Below are 16899 nucleotides of genomic sequence, written 5' to 3'. Positions count from 1 at the left end.
GGTCAAACAGCTCTAGCTCACCATCACACCAAGAGCAAATAAGCGCGCAGAGTTTATGTTCTTTTGATCACACTGAGCTCCTCTTATTAAGGCCGATTCACAATACAACTTCGTGCGACGCGACATGCGACTTGCGACGAGCTGCGACAGCGGCACACGGTTCACAATATTCTTCATGTTTGCGACATCCACATGCACAAGTAGTACTATGCACGTGCACCCAGGGTCGAAACTGTACTGTAAGACATGTTATTATAACGAGTCGCAAATTTAACGATTGTCCAAAATTCATAGGTTAACGAGAAGATATGTTAACGATCTTGCAGTGTTCTGCGATATCCACACACAGCATATATGAAGCAGTACGGCCTCAACGGATCTTATTATAACGAAGAAATGTCCTCCGTTAAAACGTTAGATTTGCTTCCTCGTTATATATACATGTCTTACAGTACTCCATTGGTGTATGTCGCGTGTCGCGTTGCAGAAAGTTGTATTGTGAATCGCCCATTACACCTTTAAAAATTTCTTATTGTTAATTTCTGAAGACCATTCAAATGATTTAAGAAAAAGTTGCGACATGCATTCAGAAAGTGAAAGCAAGCCCAGCAGTTAGAAATGTCATGCAGCCAGAATATGATACAGTATGAAAGGTCTAGGGGTGCTTTCCAGAAATCGCACATGGCCTGCTAGTATTTACCTAGTTCTGGTATGCTGGAGGTTTGATAATAATATGATGATAAAATGGAGGATTTCATGAGCAAATTTCAGGGTTACGAAAGTATCAGGGAAATTAGTTAGGGTTTCAAGCGGTTTTTTTACTCCATCAACTTGAGTGATGCAATGGCTTTCTCCATGGCTGCAATCTCTTGCTGGGTCTGATCCATCTATACAAAGCAAAGGCACACACCCCACACAGTACAGACAGGGTAGAACATGATGCAGTTTTAAACACACACAAGTTGGAGAAGGCTAAAAAAAGGCAAAAAAGGCAGAGAAGATTCGACTGATTGCCCAGCGATTACACATTCTCCCTTACGAACATACTTTCTCATTTTCCATACTTACTTAGGAGACTCCCTTCGATAGGCATCTATTTGCCTCTGGAGGATCCGCGAAATAAAAATCAATCAACAAAAAATAAAATCAATCAACATAGTTCGATACGTAGCTTTGGTACCACCAACTGCAGTATCACAACAAGAAAACCGGTGATGACTGATTCGACAGCGAAAGCCAGCGGTGCATTTTAAAAATTCACCGCACGATATGCTTACCTTGGAAGAGTTACTCTGCCGCACCTTCTCAGGCACCTGAGGCACAAACACACCGACAGGGAGTCAAAAGGGTAAGATGCTTTATACACATTCCACACAAATTAAAATTACGGGTACGCGGCAACGGGAAACGACATTGCACCAAAGATTACAAAGTTGCAGAAGCCTCCAAGCCTGTACCTTAGTGTCGTAGTCAGGCCGTGCCATGTCCTTGTTGAGCTTCTGAATCTGTTCATGCAGACGCTGTAGCTTGCCCTCCTGCTTCGAAATCTCCTTACTCACGTCAATCAGTCCCTACAAGAAGTGAACGTGCATGAGAAAAAAAGACAAAAATGACAATCACCGAATTATATGCTTTATCACAGTAAAAGCTGCATGCAACATTGTACCGCTACCTGAGACAAACTCATAAAGGGCAACAGTACAAACGCCCCTAATGAAGGCACAGCATAGCTTAGCACACCCAACGAAGCACACCAGCTTCATAGAGAAGAAAAGGCAAACACAGCAGCTTTACCGACTAGCTGGTTTGCCGGCTTCTGGCCATCATGCTAGATGCTACATGCATGACTTGATAGATGCTATAGAGGGGTTTTCCTGGGCTAAAATGATATCAATCATATCGGTCACTTGGCTTGTTCTGCACGTATTACACCGTGACATCACAACATTCTGTGTCGCTCTGTGATTAATAGCTACAACTTCCCGTCCTCCACCATTACTGCAGTGTTAGCTACCTGTCATACTGGTGAACATATGCCACAGTACTGCCGGGTGCCGAAGAACGTACTACCAAAGAACAAACAGGCTAGAATGTTCACCGAGCACAGCATACCAATGTATACACGGTGACTCGACTGTGCATAGACTGTAGTACATGAAAATAAGAGTGGCCTGGGCTACACGGCTGCTCCCCAGTTCTTCGGAACCAGACAGGACTCGTCGTACTGGACCGCTTACCTTGACCAGCACGTGCACCTGGAGTTTGTCGGAGAGGGAGATCATAGCGCAGCCAGCTGGAGCAGCCTCGCCTCTCAGCACTGTCATCCTAACGAACACAAAATACACAATAGCACAAGCAAGGTGAGGAGTCAGTGTAGTGGGTAACTGGAGAAGAGGACAGCAGGATACAATGCAAGTACTGTAAACCGTGAAATTATTGCGATGGTCTAATTTCTGCGAAATTCGCGACCGCGTGGAAATCGCGAAATTTAGACAGCGCGAAAAGGAGATCCATGAAAGGTTTAGCAAGAATGCCATTCTGCAATCGCAAAATTAAAACCTCGCAAACCTGTCCGGATTCTGAAAACGCGAACTAAAAACGCCGCGAAAATTTCACGCTTTACAGTAGCAGTAAATTGGCTATTGTTTAGGTCATCACGCGTTATCACTGTGGATGAAAGCAGCCATAAGAGAAGAGGACATATGGATACGAGTTAAGAGTAACTCTCCATCACTGTAACATGATACTATATACAGTCAGAAAGTGCAATAACTAGGCACAAAACTGTCCTTTTCTCTTCCACATTTATTTATGGCTCAACATCCGAGTTTCATAAGAGAAGAGTATGGATAACTTACTCTTTCACACCACCAAGCACACACAGTTGCTGAGTGAAGGTACGTGTCGTAGTAGCAATCTCCTCCGTGCTACACGTCACAAATGCTAACAGCGCGCAGGCACACAGACAGAACACAAAGCAGTGCACACAACACGCCTCTCAGCATCACGCAGAGGGAAAGTTGGACATGAGCTCAGGGGCGCAGCTCGTACATCTGTGGTGTGGTGACTATGCACCACTGGCAACGTCATAGCTGCAGCTTTGCCCATTTTGACTATGTAGTACGTGTGACGGCCATTTGCTGCTGTGGTGATTGGACTACGCTGACTACACATGAGCTACACGTCTGGAGCTATTATTAGCACAGCGATCCATGGGCATACAAGTCACACTTGAAGTACTCTGAGTTGAAATAATCAGATGATGGAACCTCTCCATGTTGCAAATAGCTCATCATTTTGGATGTCACTCTGTGGGGACTGTGTTTCGTGGCTTTTATCTCTTGACAGGAGTGAGTAGTTCAATGCCCGTGTACTTGTGTGTTTCAGCCCTAGATAAGGTGGAAAGGCACCCACCCAGGGGGCTGTCATGACAGAGTAGCTGTGGTGCAAGAGTGAGGAAAAGCTACACTGACAACATTCTAAAAAAGAATCTGAAAAATGTGGCGAGCGGTACCATTCGGCCTCTCAATAATACATTATTGCTCTACTCCTCTACTCCATGTGCTTTTCAGACAAGAAAAAGCCAAGAAGTCAAAGATTAAAAAAAGATGTGAAGACAGAAAATAAACAGTACTGTCCAGAGAATGGGGGAGGTAATGGGAGTTGTAGCAACTAACCTTGTGGCCTGTCCTTGGGAGTGAGATACTCAGAACGCATGGAGCGGAGAGAGTGGATGACATCCTGCACCGTCTGCACATCTCTCTCCAGAACCTCATCTCGGTAGCCCAGCTAAGCAAAGAAGTAAAACAAGACAGTCAACTGTTGAGAGAGTGTTCAGAATAGCATACGGTAATGACCACACTCTCAAGCAGATTGTATCAGTAGCACAGAGTGGTTGGCATGCATGGGCACATGACTAGAAACTTATGAGAAGAATGATAAGACAAGCCGTTGCCGTCACTCAGGCTAGCTACACAAAGCGCCAAGTACAAACATACATTCTCTGGGAATGGGCAGACAGCGATGCTGGGTGGAATGCTATCGCTTCGCTTGGGCAAGCGCTGGAAAAGCTCCTCAGTCAGGAAGGGCATGAACGGCGCCAACAGACGCAGGCCATTGTCCAAACAGGTGTACCTAGGAGAGGAAGAACACCCACACACGCACACCCACACACAATGCACACCACAATGTGCAAGGCCATCAGTTGCTGCCACTTTTATAAGAGTTGAAAAAATCTAGAATTTTCCCAAGCCACAGCTAACTTACACATCAGAACCCCTCCTTGCGTAAAAAGTTTGAAATACTGCATTTGCCAAGCGGTGTCCCTGCTAGAGTGTTTTCCTTTTACTGTAGTGGCAAAGAGGTGGAGTCTCTAAAGTCAATACGAACACTTACAGGACATTCCTGGAGGCGGTCTTGGCAGCCTCATCATCTGAATTAACCACTGGCTTGATTGCCTCCTGCATCAGTGTTGAGTCACAGACAGCAAGTGAGAGAAAGAAAACAATCAGCAGCGCGACACAGTGTACATGAACACACAGTACAGTGCTGGATGCCCAGTGTCTGACCACATCACTTTCACAGACCACAGTGAACATGTGATCACGTTTTCCTGGTCTCGCACACGATCTTCCCATACGCAATGCACACAGTCATACAGATCACACCAGACCACCTCCAAAGCCTGTGCACATAACAGTTGTCTGGAAGATGGTCGGATTCACGAGGCGCCACTGTATTCAGATTGTAACCTTGTTAGCACATCACATCCTTCATTCTCCAAATCCAGCGTAACACGTTGTTGAGGAAAGAACAAAACTCTCCAGATTCCAATGGAGCAACAACAAATTGCATGACCTAAACGACACGACTACGAGTAGGAACGGTACAAATGCAGAATTATTATTGCTCAGGACATGCAGTCCTGTGACTTGGAGCAGAACAAGTCTGGTCAGTAGCGAAATAAAAAAAACTTCTGTTTCATCCAGCTCAATACACGGCCACCGCATTCTACATTTACTGCCTCCGATAAGAACGATTGGATGTTTCAAGACGGGTGGTCCGTATCGAGAAAGATTCACTCACCAGGTATACATCACACAAGTCGTACAGCCAGAAGTTGTAGCATGCGGTTGTTGCCGTGGGGAAATCGTACTTCTCAAAGCCAGTGTTCACTTCATCCACAGCAAACGTTAGCCGGCTGAGAATCCATCTGTCCATGTGCGCCTCCATGTGCGACCTGTCTCCGGAGAGCTACAACACACACAATGGGCCACAGCACATACACTGGTTTATCAAGACGCCAAATAGAGGATACAAGGAGAGTAAAATTTAATGTAGAGAAACGTATCACATGCTGAGTGCTGCGTGCTTCTCTTGCGACGGGCGTGTACATGGTACATGGTGTGTGTATGCGTGTGTGTGTGTGTGTGTGAGTGAGGTGTGCTAGGGGTGTGAGAATGTATGGTGTGGCTGCACACAGGAGTGAGAAAGAGAACGTATCACGGGTGAGTGAGAGAAGAATAGTCACTATTCCCAGTGTGAAGCGGGTATGGCGTCGAGAACAGGGTACGGGCGAACAGGGCATGAACTCAATTGTTTAGCCTACTCACACATCATGACAGACATGACATTACTTACATGTACAGTGTCCTCTGCTGGTGGCTGGTAACCATCACCCAGACTCATCTGTGCAAACTTGCAGGCGTTCCACAGCTTGTTGCAGAAGTGGCGATATCCGACAACACGGTTGACATCAAGGTTGATATCGCGGCCTGATCACACAGCACATACAGCAGAGATGAACATGCACACACACACACACACACACGCACACGCACACATGAAAACACCCAAAATAGTTTAAAAGCGCCAACAAAACCAAGCACCACGACGGCAGCCTATGAAACCTAGAAATCCAGACTCTTGGATCTGATCTTCGACGTACTGTTCTGCCATTGTCAAGGAACGACTGCTTACAAGCTTTGAAAAAAGAGCGCACGTTTTTTCGGTAGCTCGAAGGAAGTAGCTATATTGTACATAACAACATGGACCAGTCGACTGCTGGATTTTGGTATTCGTTTCACCACTAGTACTCAGACATGCCCATTGTGGAAGCGATGATAGCGAACAAGCTATGTTAGACACAGCGACTTGTGCTGGGATTATACCATTCAACAGCTTGCAAGGCTGATGAATTGACCGCCACTAATTTTAGCCTGGTCTACACCACACAGCTGATTGAAGCACTAGTACATGGCCGCCACGCGCAGCTACAGCGGTGGCAACATTGGGAATATTTCCCGACCCCGTTCAAGACAGTCATCGCCCATACAAGGTCTTACCCTGAGCGGTGTAAGCGCAAAGAGCAAAGCGAAGCGCGTCCGTTCCGCACTCCGGGATGCCACTCGGGTAGTCCTCCTTCTGGCCCTTGATGGCACGCTCCACCTCCTTGGGGTCCAAGTTGCCGGAGCGCAGCTGTTCGTGCAGCTGCTCCAGCGTGATGCCATGGATGACGTCCAGCGGGTCAATCACGTTGCCAAGACTCTTGCTCATCTTACGGCCATGAGCATCACGCACCATAGCATGCAAGTAGACCTAGCGCGCCAAAGGCAGAACAAAGAGATCAACAGCAGCAGAACTTGGCTTAGTTCTTCATATCACTCTGCGTTCAACTTGAAAACATACAGTTACGACAGGCTCAGCCATTCATTGTAGTAAACGGCCTTGCTGTTGCAAAAAGTACCAGGAAGACCCCTACTGCACAACACCATGTACTTTATACTAAATAATAGGAAGTGAAGAATCCGGTAAGATCTGCCTTAGGAAATAAAAGAGAGCACACATTTCAACATGAGTCGCATCATACCTCCGGGAAGGGCAGCTTGCCCATCAGCTTGGTTCCAAAGAACACCATGCGGGCCACCCAGAAGAAGAGGATGTCGTGACCAGTCTCCAGAAGAGAGTTTGGGTAGAAGCTCTCCACGTCAGCCGTCTAGTTTCAGTGCAAAGCAAAGAGTCACAAATGGTGAGTGGCTCTAGAGTTAAACAGAGTTGAGGATGGCATTCAAGCCTAATCTATACCTACGATATCAGGGGCGTCGCACACGGTACAGTCACTACGGTATTGACCGTACCACTATTTGCCCCAAGTACCCCGTGAATCAATCAAATGCACTGATTTGGGCTCTACATTTCCAACATTTTCGACTCAGCCATCCCTCCCCACGAGTAAATTGTAGTTCAGATGGCTGACCGTACCACACTAAAATACCTTCCGACGCTCCTGATATACAAAATCACTCTTGTATGATGGTGACAGCACACCGCAAGGTGGAGCACACACTATATGTATATGGAAAACAGTGTTCCTGACTGCAACCAGAGACAGGGTTGGTAGGATGTGTACTCCGCCTTGTGATGTGCTGTCGCCGTCATCATACCTGGTAGACTATCAAGCAGGGCTTACATATATCGACATCAAGCAAGGCTTACAAATACCGACATCAAGCAAGGCTTACATATATCGACATCAAGCAGGGCTTACATATACCGACATCAAGCAGGGCTTACATATACCGACATCAAGCAGGGCTTACATATATTGACACCACTGTTGTAAAGTACTCATAGCTACAGGATGTTAATCAGAATGCTGTAGATGCCGGTGGCCACTTTCCCTTCTCCTGCTCATTGCTAGCACTTTACATAATCAGTGTTTGAGGTAATGCTGAACACTTTCTGTACTCCGTTTTGGAAGTAATGCTGACCACTTTTTTTCGTACGCCATTTTTCTCTGCAGGGTATGTTCCTTTGCCTTGATCCTTTCTGATGGTCTATTCTCTGAGGTCTAGCCTTGGTCTGGTAGGGGACGTTTCGATCTTCGAATCCTCCTTCCCCATACAAAAGAAGTGTTGCTCTGTGTGTGGGGAGAGAATGTGCTTATAAGTCAGAGTGCACCTATCTCAAATACAGGCATGTGCGCCTAAAATAGAATTGTGCGTTACTACGGTACACACACACATTTCATGCCTTGAGTTACATACCTTCTCTGGCCATCCAAAGATGGAGAAAGGGAAGATAGCAGATGAGAACCAGGTATCCAACACATCTTCATCTAAAAGCAGGAACAGAAGAAAGAACAGCAATATGCCAAATCAGACAGTGCACTACGCAGCAGCTGTCGCAGCCAGTGAAGGCACAAGATCACCTTGACCCAAACCTACACATCTGCCCACTGGCACACCACATTCACACAAGCTTGTCAGGTCAGCTAGCCATTATCCTAAGAGTTGAGAAGGCAGTTCATACCTTGAGTGAGGATGATCTGATCAGCTGCAACGTTGAACTTTGCTGCAGCTCTCTGCAACGCTTCCTCCTCATTGCGGCCACTAGACAAAGAGGTCAACAAAATACCCTGATTAGCAAAATCAGCATAGCACATTCGAAGTCACAGAAATAAACTAATAGCTTTCTCAGATTCTGAAATTGTTTCCATAAAAATATAAAAAATCCAAACCGACAAAACCGCAAGACAGGAGATAAGTTACACTGAGGAAACTCACCTCACCCAGAAGGATCCATCAGTATCCTATAACAGAAACAGCACAACAGGACAAAATACATTACTGAAAGTGACACTGTTAGAAACCACTCAGAAAGCATGTACTACTCGTAGTACTGACCAACATACACAACAATGGTGCTCTCTCTGTCTCTTTCTCTCTCTCTCTGTCTCTCTTACACACACGCACACACAAACCATTCTGAAAATCAATGACACATTACCTCTCCAGATGGCTTCGATGCGTCTTTGAACGTCACAAAGTAGGCAGGAATGCGATGGCCCCACCACAGCTGACGTGAAATACACCAGTCACTGTCAAGGACAAAACAAACACATAAACAGATAATTATAACTAATTGTCTCTACAGTCTCTACATTGGCTGCAGTGGAGTACTGAAGAAAGTCTTTACAGTATTTCTATCAACTGTCCACCTCCCAACTAGCACACCGTTTGATTTATCACTTCAGCCGTGTTGAATGAAATACAATCTCATGAAGAAGTTCACGCTCTGCACCAGTGCATAGACCAGTTTTCACAGGTCGGGGGCTGCGCAGCACTCGCCACTGACTCAGTCGATCGGGTTCCATTGAGCAGCACCTTGAGAAGTATTTCCCATGACTACAGCTACCAATGCTAACTGGTGGAGCAGATTGCCAAAATGTTCCCCACAGAACACATTGCAAACCGTGATCGACATGATACTTAGTATTCAACATGTGCTGCGAAGCCATTGTGGAACTCTCAGCCCAGGGAGAACGAGAGAGAAAGCGAGAGAGAGAGACAGAGAGAGAGAGAGACACACACACACACACAGACAGAGCCAGGCTCTTATTCAAGACAAGGGAATAAAAGGAGGAAAAAGCGGATTCAGCTTAGTTTGGCTCAGTTAGGCAGAAGAGACATGGTTGAGCACCGACTGGACCACGAGTCAACAGTACAGCAACTGCAAGCACACGTCCCACTCTCATGGATGACCTCGGAACCCCTGCGGTTCTCATCATTGCCAAATACACACGTACACACATACAAAGACCCTCTGCAACAGCTGAATAGCACAGTCCTAAGCCGACCCCTCAGACTTGTCATAAGCACATACCGACTGTTCTCCAGCCATCCAAACCACGTCTTCTCGTGCATCTTGGGCACCAGACGCAGTTCACCAGACTTCACAGCCTGGGCAAACACAATGAAGAAACGGAGCAATCAGGGATTGCCATGTCCTAGCCCACATGCAGCAACAGAGACTTGCAGGCAACAAGATAAATCACCAAGTCCAGCTAAACCAATACCATATGCTAGAGGACACCATACCCGACACTTTCCACTATAGAGTATAGTGCTACGTGCAATAGTTATTGATACCATGCAAAACAAGCCATGTGTAAGAGGAGACACAACATGGGACAAAGGCTAGTCTAATCAATACATGATAAATACCACCTGCCCATAGCCCCCCCCCCCCCCCAAACACTCACCCACACACACATGCACACCCACACACACATAGTGCACATACATTCACAGCGTTGCTGGCCATCTCGTCGCACTTCACAAACCACTGCGGCTTGATCAGCGGCTCAACAATGTCCTTGGAGCGACTGCAGACGGGCACAACCATGGGGTGATCCTTGGTCTCGCGGTATAGACCTTCTTTCTTGAGTGCCTCCAGTACGGATGTTCTTGCGTCGAAACGAGGCATGCCCTGAATACAAACACCGGCAACAACAACTAAAACACTGAACATGGGCCACCAAAACTACTCATACAGTAAACAGCGGTAGTGACTGCAACTCTCCACCAAACACGCCTGTCCTGAACTGGTACACGCATGGGGAATGCACTACCTACTGTAACAATGGCATACCTTGAACTCCTCAACAATGTCAGTGATGAGACCGTCGTCTGTCAACATGGTCAAGAAAGGCAAGTCGTGGCGGTGGCCAACGTCGTAATCGTTGGGGTCGTGGGCAGGAGTGATCTTCACAGCACCTACAAACAGGTGACGGGTCATGCAGGAAAGAGAAAAGAAACAAATTGAAAACATTACAAAACTGGAAACAGTCACCACAACTCAAAAGCCAGTGAAAGAGAGAAAGAGAGACACACACACAGAGCATACGCGTGTGTGTGTGTGTGCGCGCGCAGTGTGTGTGTTTGTACACAGCACGATAAGTAACGGTATGGCCATAATTTGCTTGGCTCAGTCAGGCAGAAGAGACGTGGTTGAGTGCCGACTGGACCACGAGTCAACAGTACAGCAACTGCAAGCACACATCCCACTCTCATGGATGACCTCGGAACCCCTGCGGTTCTCATCATTGCCAAGTGATCATATTCAGGAAGGAGAGAGAGAGAGAGAGAGAGAGAGAGAGAGAGAGAGAGAGATGGAGAGAGGGTAGCTATAAGCTGACAGAGGTGTGATTCCAGTCCAACTAACTGTTATTCACAAACATGGCGTATTGCCAACAACTCACCGGTTCCAAAGTCCATCTCGACGAAGTCGTCCGTGACAATGGGAATGGTAGTTTTCCTGAACGGATGCCACACAGACTTTCCATGCAGATGCTGTAGAGATATCAGGCATCAAGACACCAGTAATGACTTTTTAGTAGCTGAACCATAATGATATTATGGACCACAATGTCCACAAGGAACTACAATACACAAGCACGTGAATGGTGACAGGATTACTAGTAAACCAAGTGAGGACAGTAGGCAAACTGTCCCTAAGCATGGGCTACAGGAGCAACATGGTAAAACTGATTGTGTGAGTGAGTGTACAATTACCTTGTAGCGCTCGTCTTTGGGATGCACAGCAACAGCGGTGTCGCCAAGCATAGTCTCGATACGAGTGGTGGCCACAACAATCTCACCCTCTGGAAATAAAACCAATCGTGGTACACATGCACACACGCACACCAGAACATAGCAGGGTCAGTTGAGACAAACTAAGCACTTCAGGAGACGACTAACACACAAAGGACCAATGAAGGTCAGGACAGTCGGAGGTGTTCTTGCACATCAGAAAATCAAAAATAACACAGTCATAATACAGCTACCTACCTCCTTCGTGGATGCGGTACGCAAAGGACACAATCACACCAAACTCAATCTTCTGCTCATACCCGGGGACAGACAGCAGTGTTCGACCGGGCAATTCAACCTTGTCCACCTGTAGTGAAAAGAACAGGAAACATCACCAACAAACAGCAAAGCCACGAGATTTCAACTGGAAGCCTTATGGCGCTGATGTGTCGTCAGCTGCCCCAGCTTTGTTACTCTGCTGACATTGATAGGCTTTCAACATAAACATTAACACAAATACAATCGAATGGAAACAAATTACAGCGTATGGGAACAGAAAGCCGAGACCGACACCAAGTTAGTGTACAGTGAGTCACTGTGCCAATGCAAACACTACAACAACTGGCCATCAGCAACACTGCAATTTACCTCAATGTCTGCAATAGCAGACTTCAAACGAGTGGACCAGTTCACCAAACGCTTGCTTCGGTAGATGGTGCCATCGTCATGAAGACGCACGAAGGTCTCTTTCACGGCAGTGGACAGTTTCTGAAATCGAAATAACACAAGCACAGTTATGAGCAAATCCTGAAACTGTAAGCTACCAGCACATTCTTCCAAGACGGGCCTGTTCACCCCCCCCCCCCCCCCCCCCACCTCCTTCTCTAAATACAATCGGTTCATAATACTCTACTATGGGAAAAATCCCGAATATTCGAATGTTCGGTTGGCAAGCTCAAACGAGCACGAATATGAGGGGTGAGCGTAGTGCATGCACTCTGTATATTTGCAGAACACTTCTAAATGTGTAAGCTCACAACTACTTGTGCAAAGTCAAAGTGGCCGGCATCACGCATACAATGGGCTTGTCCAACCGGTGCGCGAATACGAAAGGATACTCGAATAGTCAATAGTCATAAACTGTTCTAAGGACTCACAGACTCCATGTCAACAGTCATATTTTCTTCACCCCAAACTCATTACCCACTTGCACGTCAATACACGGAAGTAACCACCACACATTCACAGGAAAAATCTGATTTGGCCATACCGGGTCCATGGTGAAACATGCTCGGTCCCAGTCCAGGGCGCATCCCATTGCTTTCTGCTGGTTGTAGATGCGGTCACCTTTCCTACAATGCACAAGAACAGGTTTGCAACACACATACACATACACAGACACACGCACACCACTTATAGGAAGCAACTAATGCAAAGAAGTGAAGGCATGCCTGACAAAGCCACCAGCATAACATGCATTATACAGTACACCCAGGGGAAATGCTGAAGTTAACACAGTACTGTCACTCAGATACGTACTCATTCTTCCACTTCCAGACCTCCTTGACGAACTCCTCTCTGCCGATATCATGACGAGTCAAGTTTCGTTCTCTCTTCAACTTCTTCTCCACAACCACCTGTTGAGCATGGCACCAACAGGATATGACCAAAGTCAGAAAATTGAACAGCTACTTCTGAAGTACTTTTGAAGTAGTACATGGGCTACGTACGGTGAGGAAATGAACTATGTACAAAGTGTGTAGAGCACAATAAGCAGCAGTTTGAACAGTTGGATTGGCTCAGTCAGGCAGAAGAGACATGGTTGAGTGCCGACTGGACCACGAGTCAACAGTACAGCAACTGCAAGCACACGTCCCACTCTCATGGATGACCTCGGAACCCCTGCGGTTCTCATCATTGCCAAGGGATCACATTCAGGAGGGAGAGATGGAGAGAGAAAGAGATAGAGAGATAAAGAGATGAAAGCAATCCATACCTGGGTAGCAATGCCGGCATGGTCACAGCCTGGATTCCACAATGTCTCATCACCGCGCATGCGATGCCTGTGGACAGCAAAATAAATATATATGAGATGTAAAGATGAATCTTTTCCTTTGAAATAATATACGGGAATTGGGAGATAGCGGCATCAACACAGTCATATTCATACTGCAATTCCCAGTTGTTTTCACCGGGGATGGGCCAAAATGCTCCTGGAAATCTCACAAGTCCAGAATGGAATAGATACCGTTTCCCTCACAATACTACACTGGACTATTCTCTGAGCAGTCTTACCATCTAACCAAGCAATCCTCAATGGCGTTCGTCAACGCATGTCCCAAATGAAGTGACCCGGTGACATTGGGCGGTGGAATGGGGATCACAAACTTGCCCCGTCGAGGTGCCATACCGGAGTGCTGCATGACAGCAACGAGGTGGAGAAAACAAGAGCAGGCAGAGATGTCATCCAATGTCCAAATACACGCCACAAAACTGGATACTAAGGTATTACGACTGCAGTTATGGCCACAAGACCTAACAACAAGAGTACATACCCTCCTCCCAAGAGTGTGCAATTCCTGATGGGTTGCTGTCACGAGTCACGGCTCCTTTAAAGAATCACATCATTTACCATGCTGTTACCAACTCAATGCACGCAAAAGAGATGTGAGGTTGAACACATGCAATGTGCAGTTGGTGTGTACATGTCCAGTCAAGTGGGTTACATCATGAACGATGATATAATTCTGAAAACAAGGCGCGACAGAGATTTACGTGGAGTTACACACTCTTGGGAGTTATGCACTCTTGCAATCACATACCAATCAGAGTAGGTGTCTCTCAAAGTACATCTGCACAACACTAGCCAAGTTTTAGGCATCTATGTGACTTTGGAAGATCAGTGAAATAAAACGAAATATTAAAAATGAATGAAATGTTGCCTATCCATTATCCAAACTTGTCAATTGGCCGAAGAGGTTACAAAATACCAAGTGTGTAATATCACTTAACACTGAACATCACGTGAATGCAACACAAAGACCACTGTTGCCATTGATCACTCACCCTGTATTCCGGCTTGAAGAAGCCCTGCGAGAGGAGAGAACGGTACAAAGAAACACACAGACACCAACACAGATTCAGCAGAGACACAACACAAATCCGTACAAAGTACGTACTACATGCAGGTCACAGGGACGTTATCTACATTTCAGAGTGATAGCATGCACTTGTACTGAGGTCATCCTGCTTTCCTACTTCTCAAATACTTGTAACTTACTTCTTTCTCCCACCAGGAGTACCAGGCTGCCTCCACGTACTTGGGACTATAGCTTGACGGCATAGAATTAGACACATCTGCAGTAGCAGCACACAACAACACACCAAATCCAGATGAAGAAGGTACACTCTTGCATGCACACAAACACAGACACATAGGCACACAGTCACACAAGCACGGACAGTCACAAGCACACACATGCACGGACACACACTTGTACTTGTACTTACTTGTTGCTCACTGCCAAAACTGGTCACGTGGGTCTCCCCGGGAGAGGGGAGAGAGACTCAAAAGGAATCTTGGAAAGATGACTCAATTGGCTATTGAACCGCCCAACGGCCGACACCCCCTGAAATCCCCAAAACTCTGGGTGGACTTGAAAATGATCCCACTTATGGGCTCACCACACCTCAGTAAGTGGGTGAGGACAAGGTGCAGAAAAAGGATTGACGGCATCAGGGTATCCGTCCCGGGATCCAACTGCAGTTACCCCTGCCCCCAGTGAAGGTAATACTTGCTACTAGTGTGGATGACACACACACACACACAACCAATGTCACTACTCCACAGAGGAAAACAAGCACAGGGCCAGTGTGCTTCAGAGTTCAGACATACCCTTCTTGCTTCCAGGTGCAGTGTCAGCCGTGTATTCAATGGTCTCCTTTTCTTTCGCAGGCTTCTTGGACTTCTTTTCTGCTTTCTTCTGCAAAAGCACACATTTATTGATGGCATGGAGTACATTAAACAGCAGGCAACAGATCATCTTCTCCTGAACAAGAACAGGATGCAGTGCAGCTGCAGCTGCAAGAAGACTAACACAATCATGTACCATTGCAAGGAGAACTCCGCAAAACAATTCCCAGTTGTAGACCATGAACGAACAAAAGTAATACCGGTATCATCAGAAGATAGTCAGCGAAGACACTGTCTTACTAAACTAGCCTCATTAGGTAATTGAGAAAGAAATCCACTGCCAATGCGGACACAGCAAGAACTGAAATCAGGAACAGTGGACTTCAGAGAACAATGAGCGCGTGAGAGCTTGTTGGGAACAGAGCATGTGCCTTCTGTGTTAAGCGCAAAACATCATTATAAGCATATTCCGGAGGGTGTTTGGGTGTATGTGGGGGGGGGGGGTCGCCTTGCCCTGTATTGTACCTAGTGCTGAACAAGAACTCTAGTGCGAGTGCAAGATCCAGAAATAACTGAATCGGGACTCCATTGCTGATGAACTCAAACCAACTCTAAAAAAATTGTCCTCTCCCCACTAGTACTTGGTGTCCAGAAATTGAAAGAGATGGATGAATACAATCATGAATACATGAGACAGAGTCCACATGGTACCAAACAGTAGTAGTGTCTACAGATTGACTGCGTTTGCTTGCGCATCTGCAAGAATTTTTTTGTCATTCTGAGTGTTCTTATTTCCAGAGTTCATGAATAAATCACAGTGTACTACAGCTGTAGTGCCTTCAATACATGATCAAAGTAAGAAAATAACACAATGCCAATGGATTGATTGAATGATCTTGCACTTCTTACATTTCTTACACATCTTACACTTATCGGCTGAAAGATACTACAAATTACAATGTAGGTACGCCGGTGACAAATTTACACCGACAAAATTACATACCTCAGACCCGGCTGCTGCAGCAGCTTTGTCAGCCTGCGCTTTCTTCTTTTCTTCGAATTTAGCTAATTTGGCCTTCTTCTTTTCTTCGCGCTCCTTCTCTTTTCTAAGTTGTGCTTCGGTCTTTTCCACCGGTGCTGCGGTGGCAGCAGCTGCCCCAGGCTCGCTCATCGCCTAGTATGTTGCACAACCACCAAACTACCACCAGTCCAAGGTGCGAAAGTCAAAACAAAGAGAACTGACCTGTTCGCTTTGCTCATCAATAAGATGATGTTTTGCAGTCAGTGTTTCACGGACACTCAGCAAAACAGAAAAATGTGTTGCACATGATCTTGAAACTCTCAAATCGCCATTTTTCCGGCAAGCAACCGTCTGTCCACGTGCTCACCCACGTGCCGTCATGATCGATAGTTGCCATGAGAACGTGTGTACACGTGCCCACGCGTACGCGATCGCGAGGCCGCTGACTACGACTGAGACTGAGCAAATCCGTCATTGCATTGTTGCATTTTCATTAATTTTGGTTTGTTCAGTTTTATGACCGCACTGTCATTGTTCTTAGCTTCGAGTAGATATCTGCTCATACTCGTGTCGCCGAAGCCGAAATAAGAAAG

The 16899-nt window shown here is 46.3% G+C and overlaps 1 protein-coding gene across 1 annotated transcript; it reads right to left on the bottom strand.

The window, feature by feature from the left end:
- Positions 1-39: 39 nt before the first annotated feature.
- LOC135816050 (valine--tRNA ligase-like) lies at positions 40-16579 on the bottom strand. The gene is made up of 31 exons (XM_065329411.1): positions 16289-16579; positions 15268-15355; positions 14653-14729; positions 14439-14462; positions 13668-13789; positions 13369-13435; positions 12912-13009; positions 12643-12724; positions 12021-12140; positions 11631-11739; positions 11355-11443; positions 11042-11132; positions 10432-10556; positions 10084-10269; positions 9664-9740; positions 8788-8878; positions 8565-8590; positions 8311-8390; positions 8046-8116; positions 6869-6994; positions 6345-6597; positions 5641-5774; positions 5086-5253; positions 4396-4460; positions 3999-4134; positions 3678-3789; positions 2859-2943; positions 2238-2325; positions 1458-1571; positions 1278-1313; positions 40-887 (listed from the first exon to the last, which is right to left on the bottom strand). Exons 1-31 carry the CDS (start codon positions 16454-16456, stop codon positions 819-821), a joined length of 3177 nt encoding a protein of 1058 aa, XP_065185483.1. The 5' UTR covers positions 16457-16579; the 3' UTR covers positions 40-818.
- Between the last annotated feature and the right edge of the window lie 320 nt (positions 16580-16899).

The sequence above is a fragment of the Sycon ciliatum genome, chromosome 4 (genome assembly GCF_964019385.1).
Source record: "Sycon ciliatum chromosome 4, ocSycCili1.1, whole genome shotgun sequence".
Taxonomy (NCBI): domain Eukaryota; kingdom Metazoa; phylum Porifera; class Calcarea; order Leucosolenida; family Sycettidae; genus Sycon; species Sycon ciliatum.
This window is presented reverse-complemented; position numbering and strand designations above follow the sequence as displayed.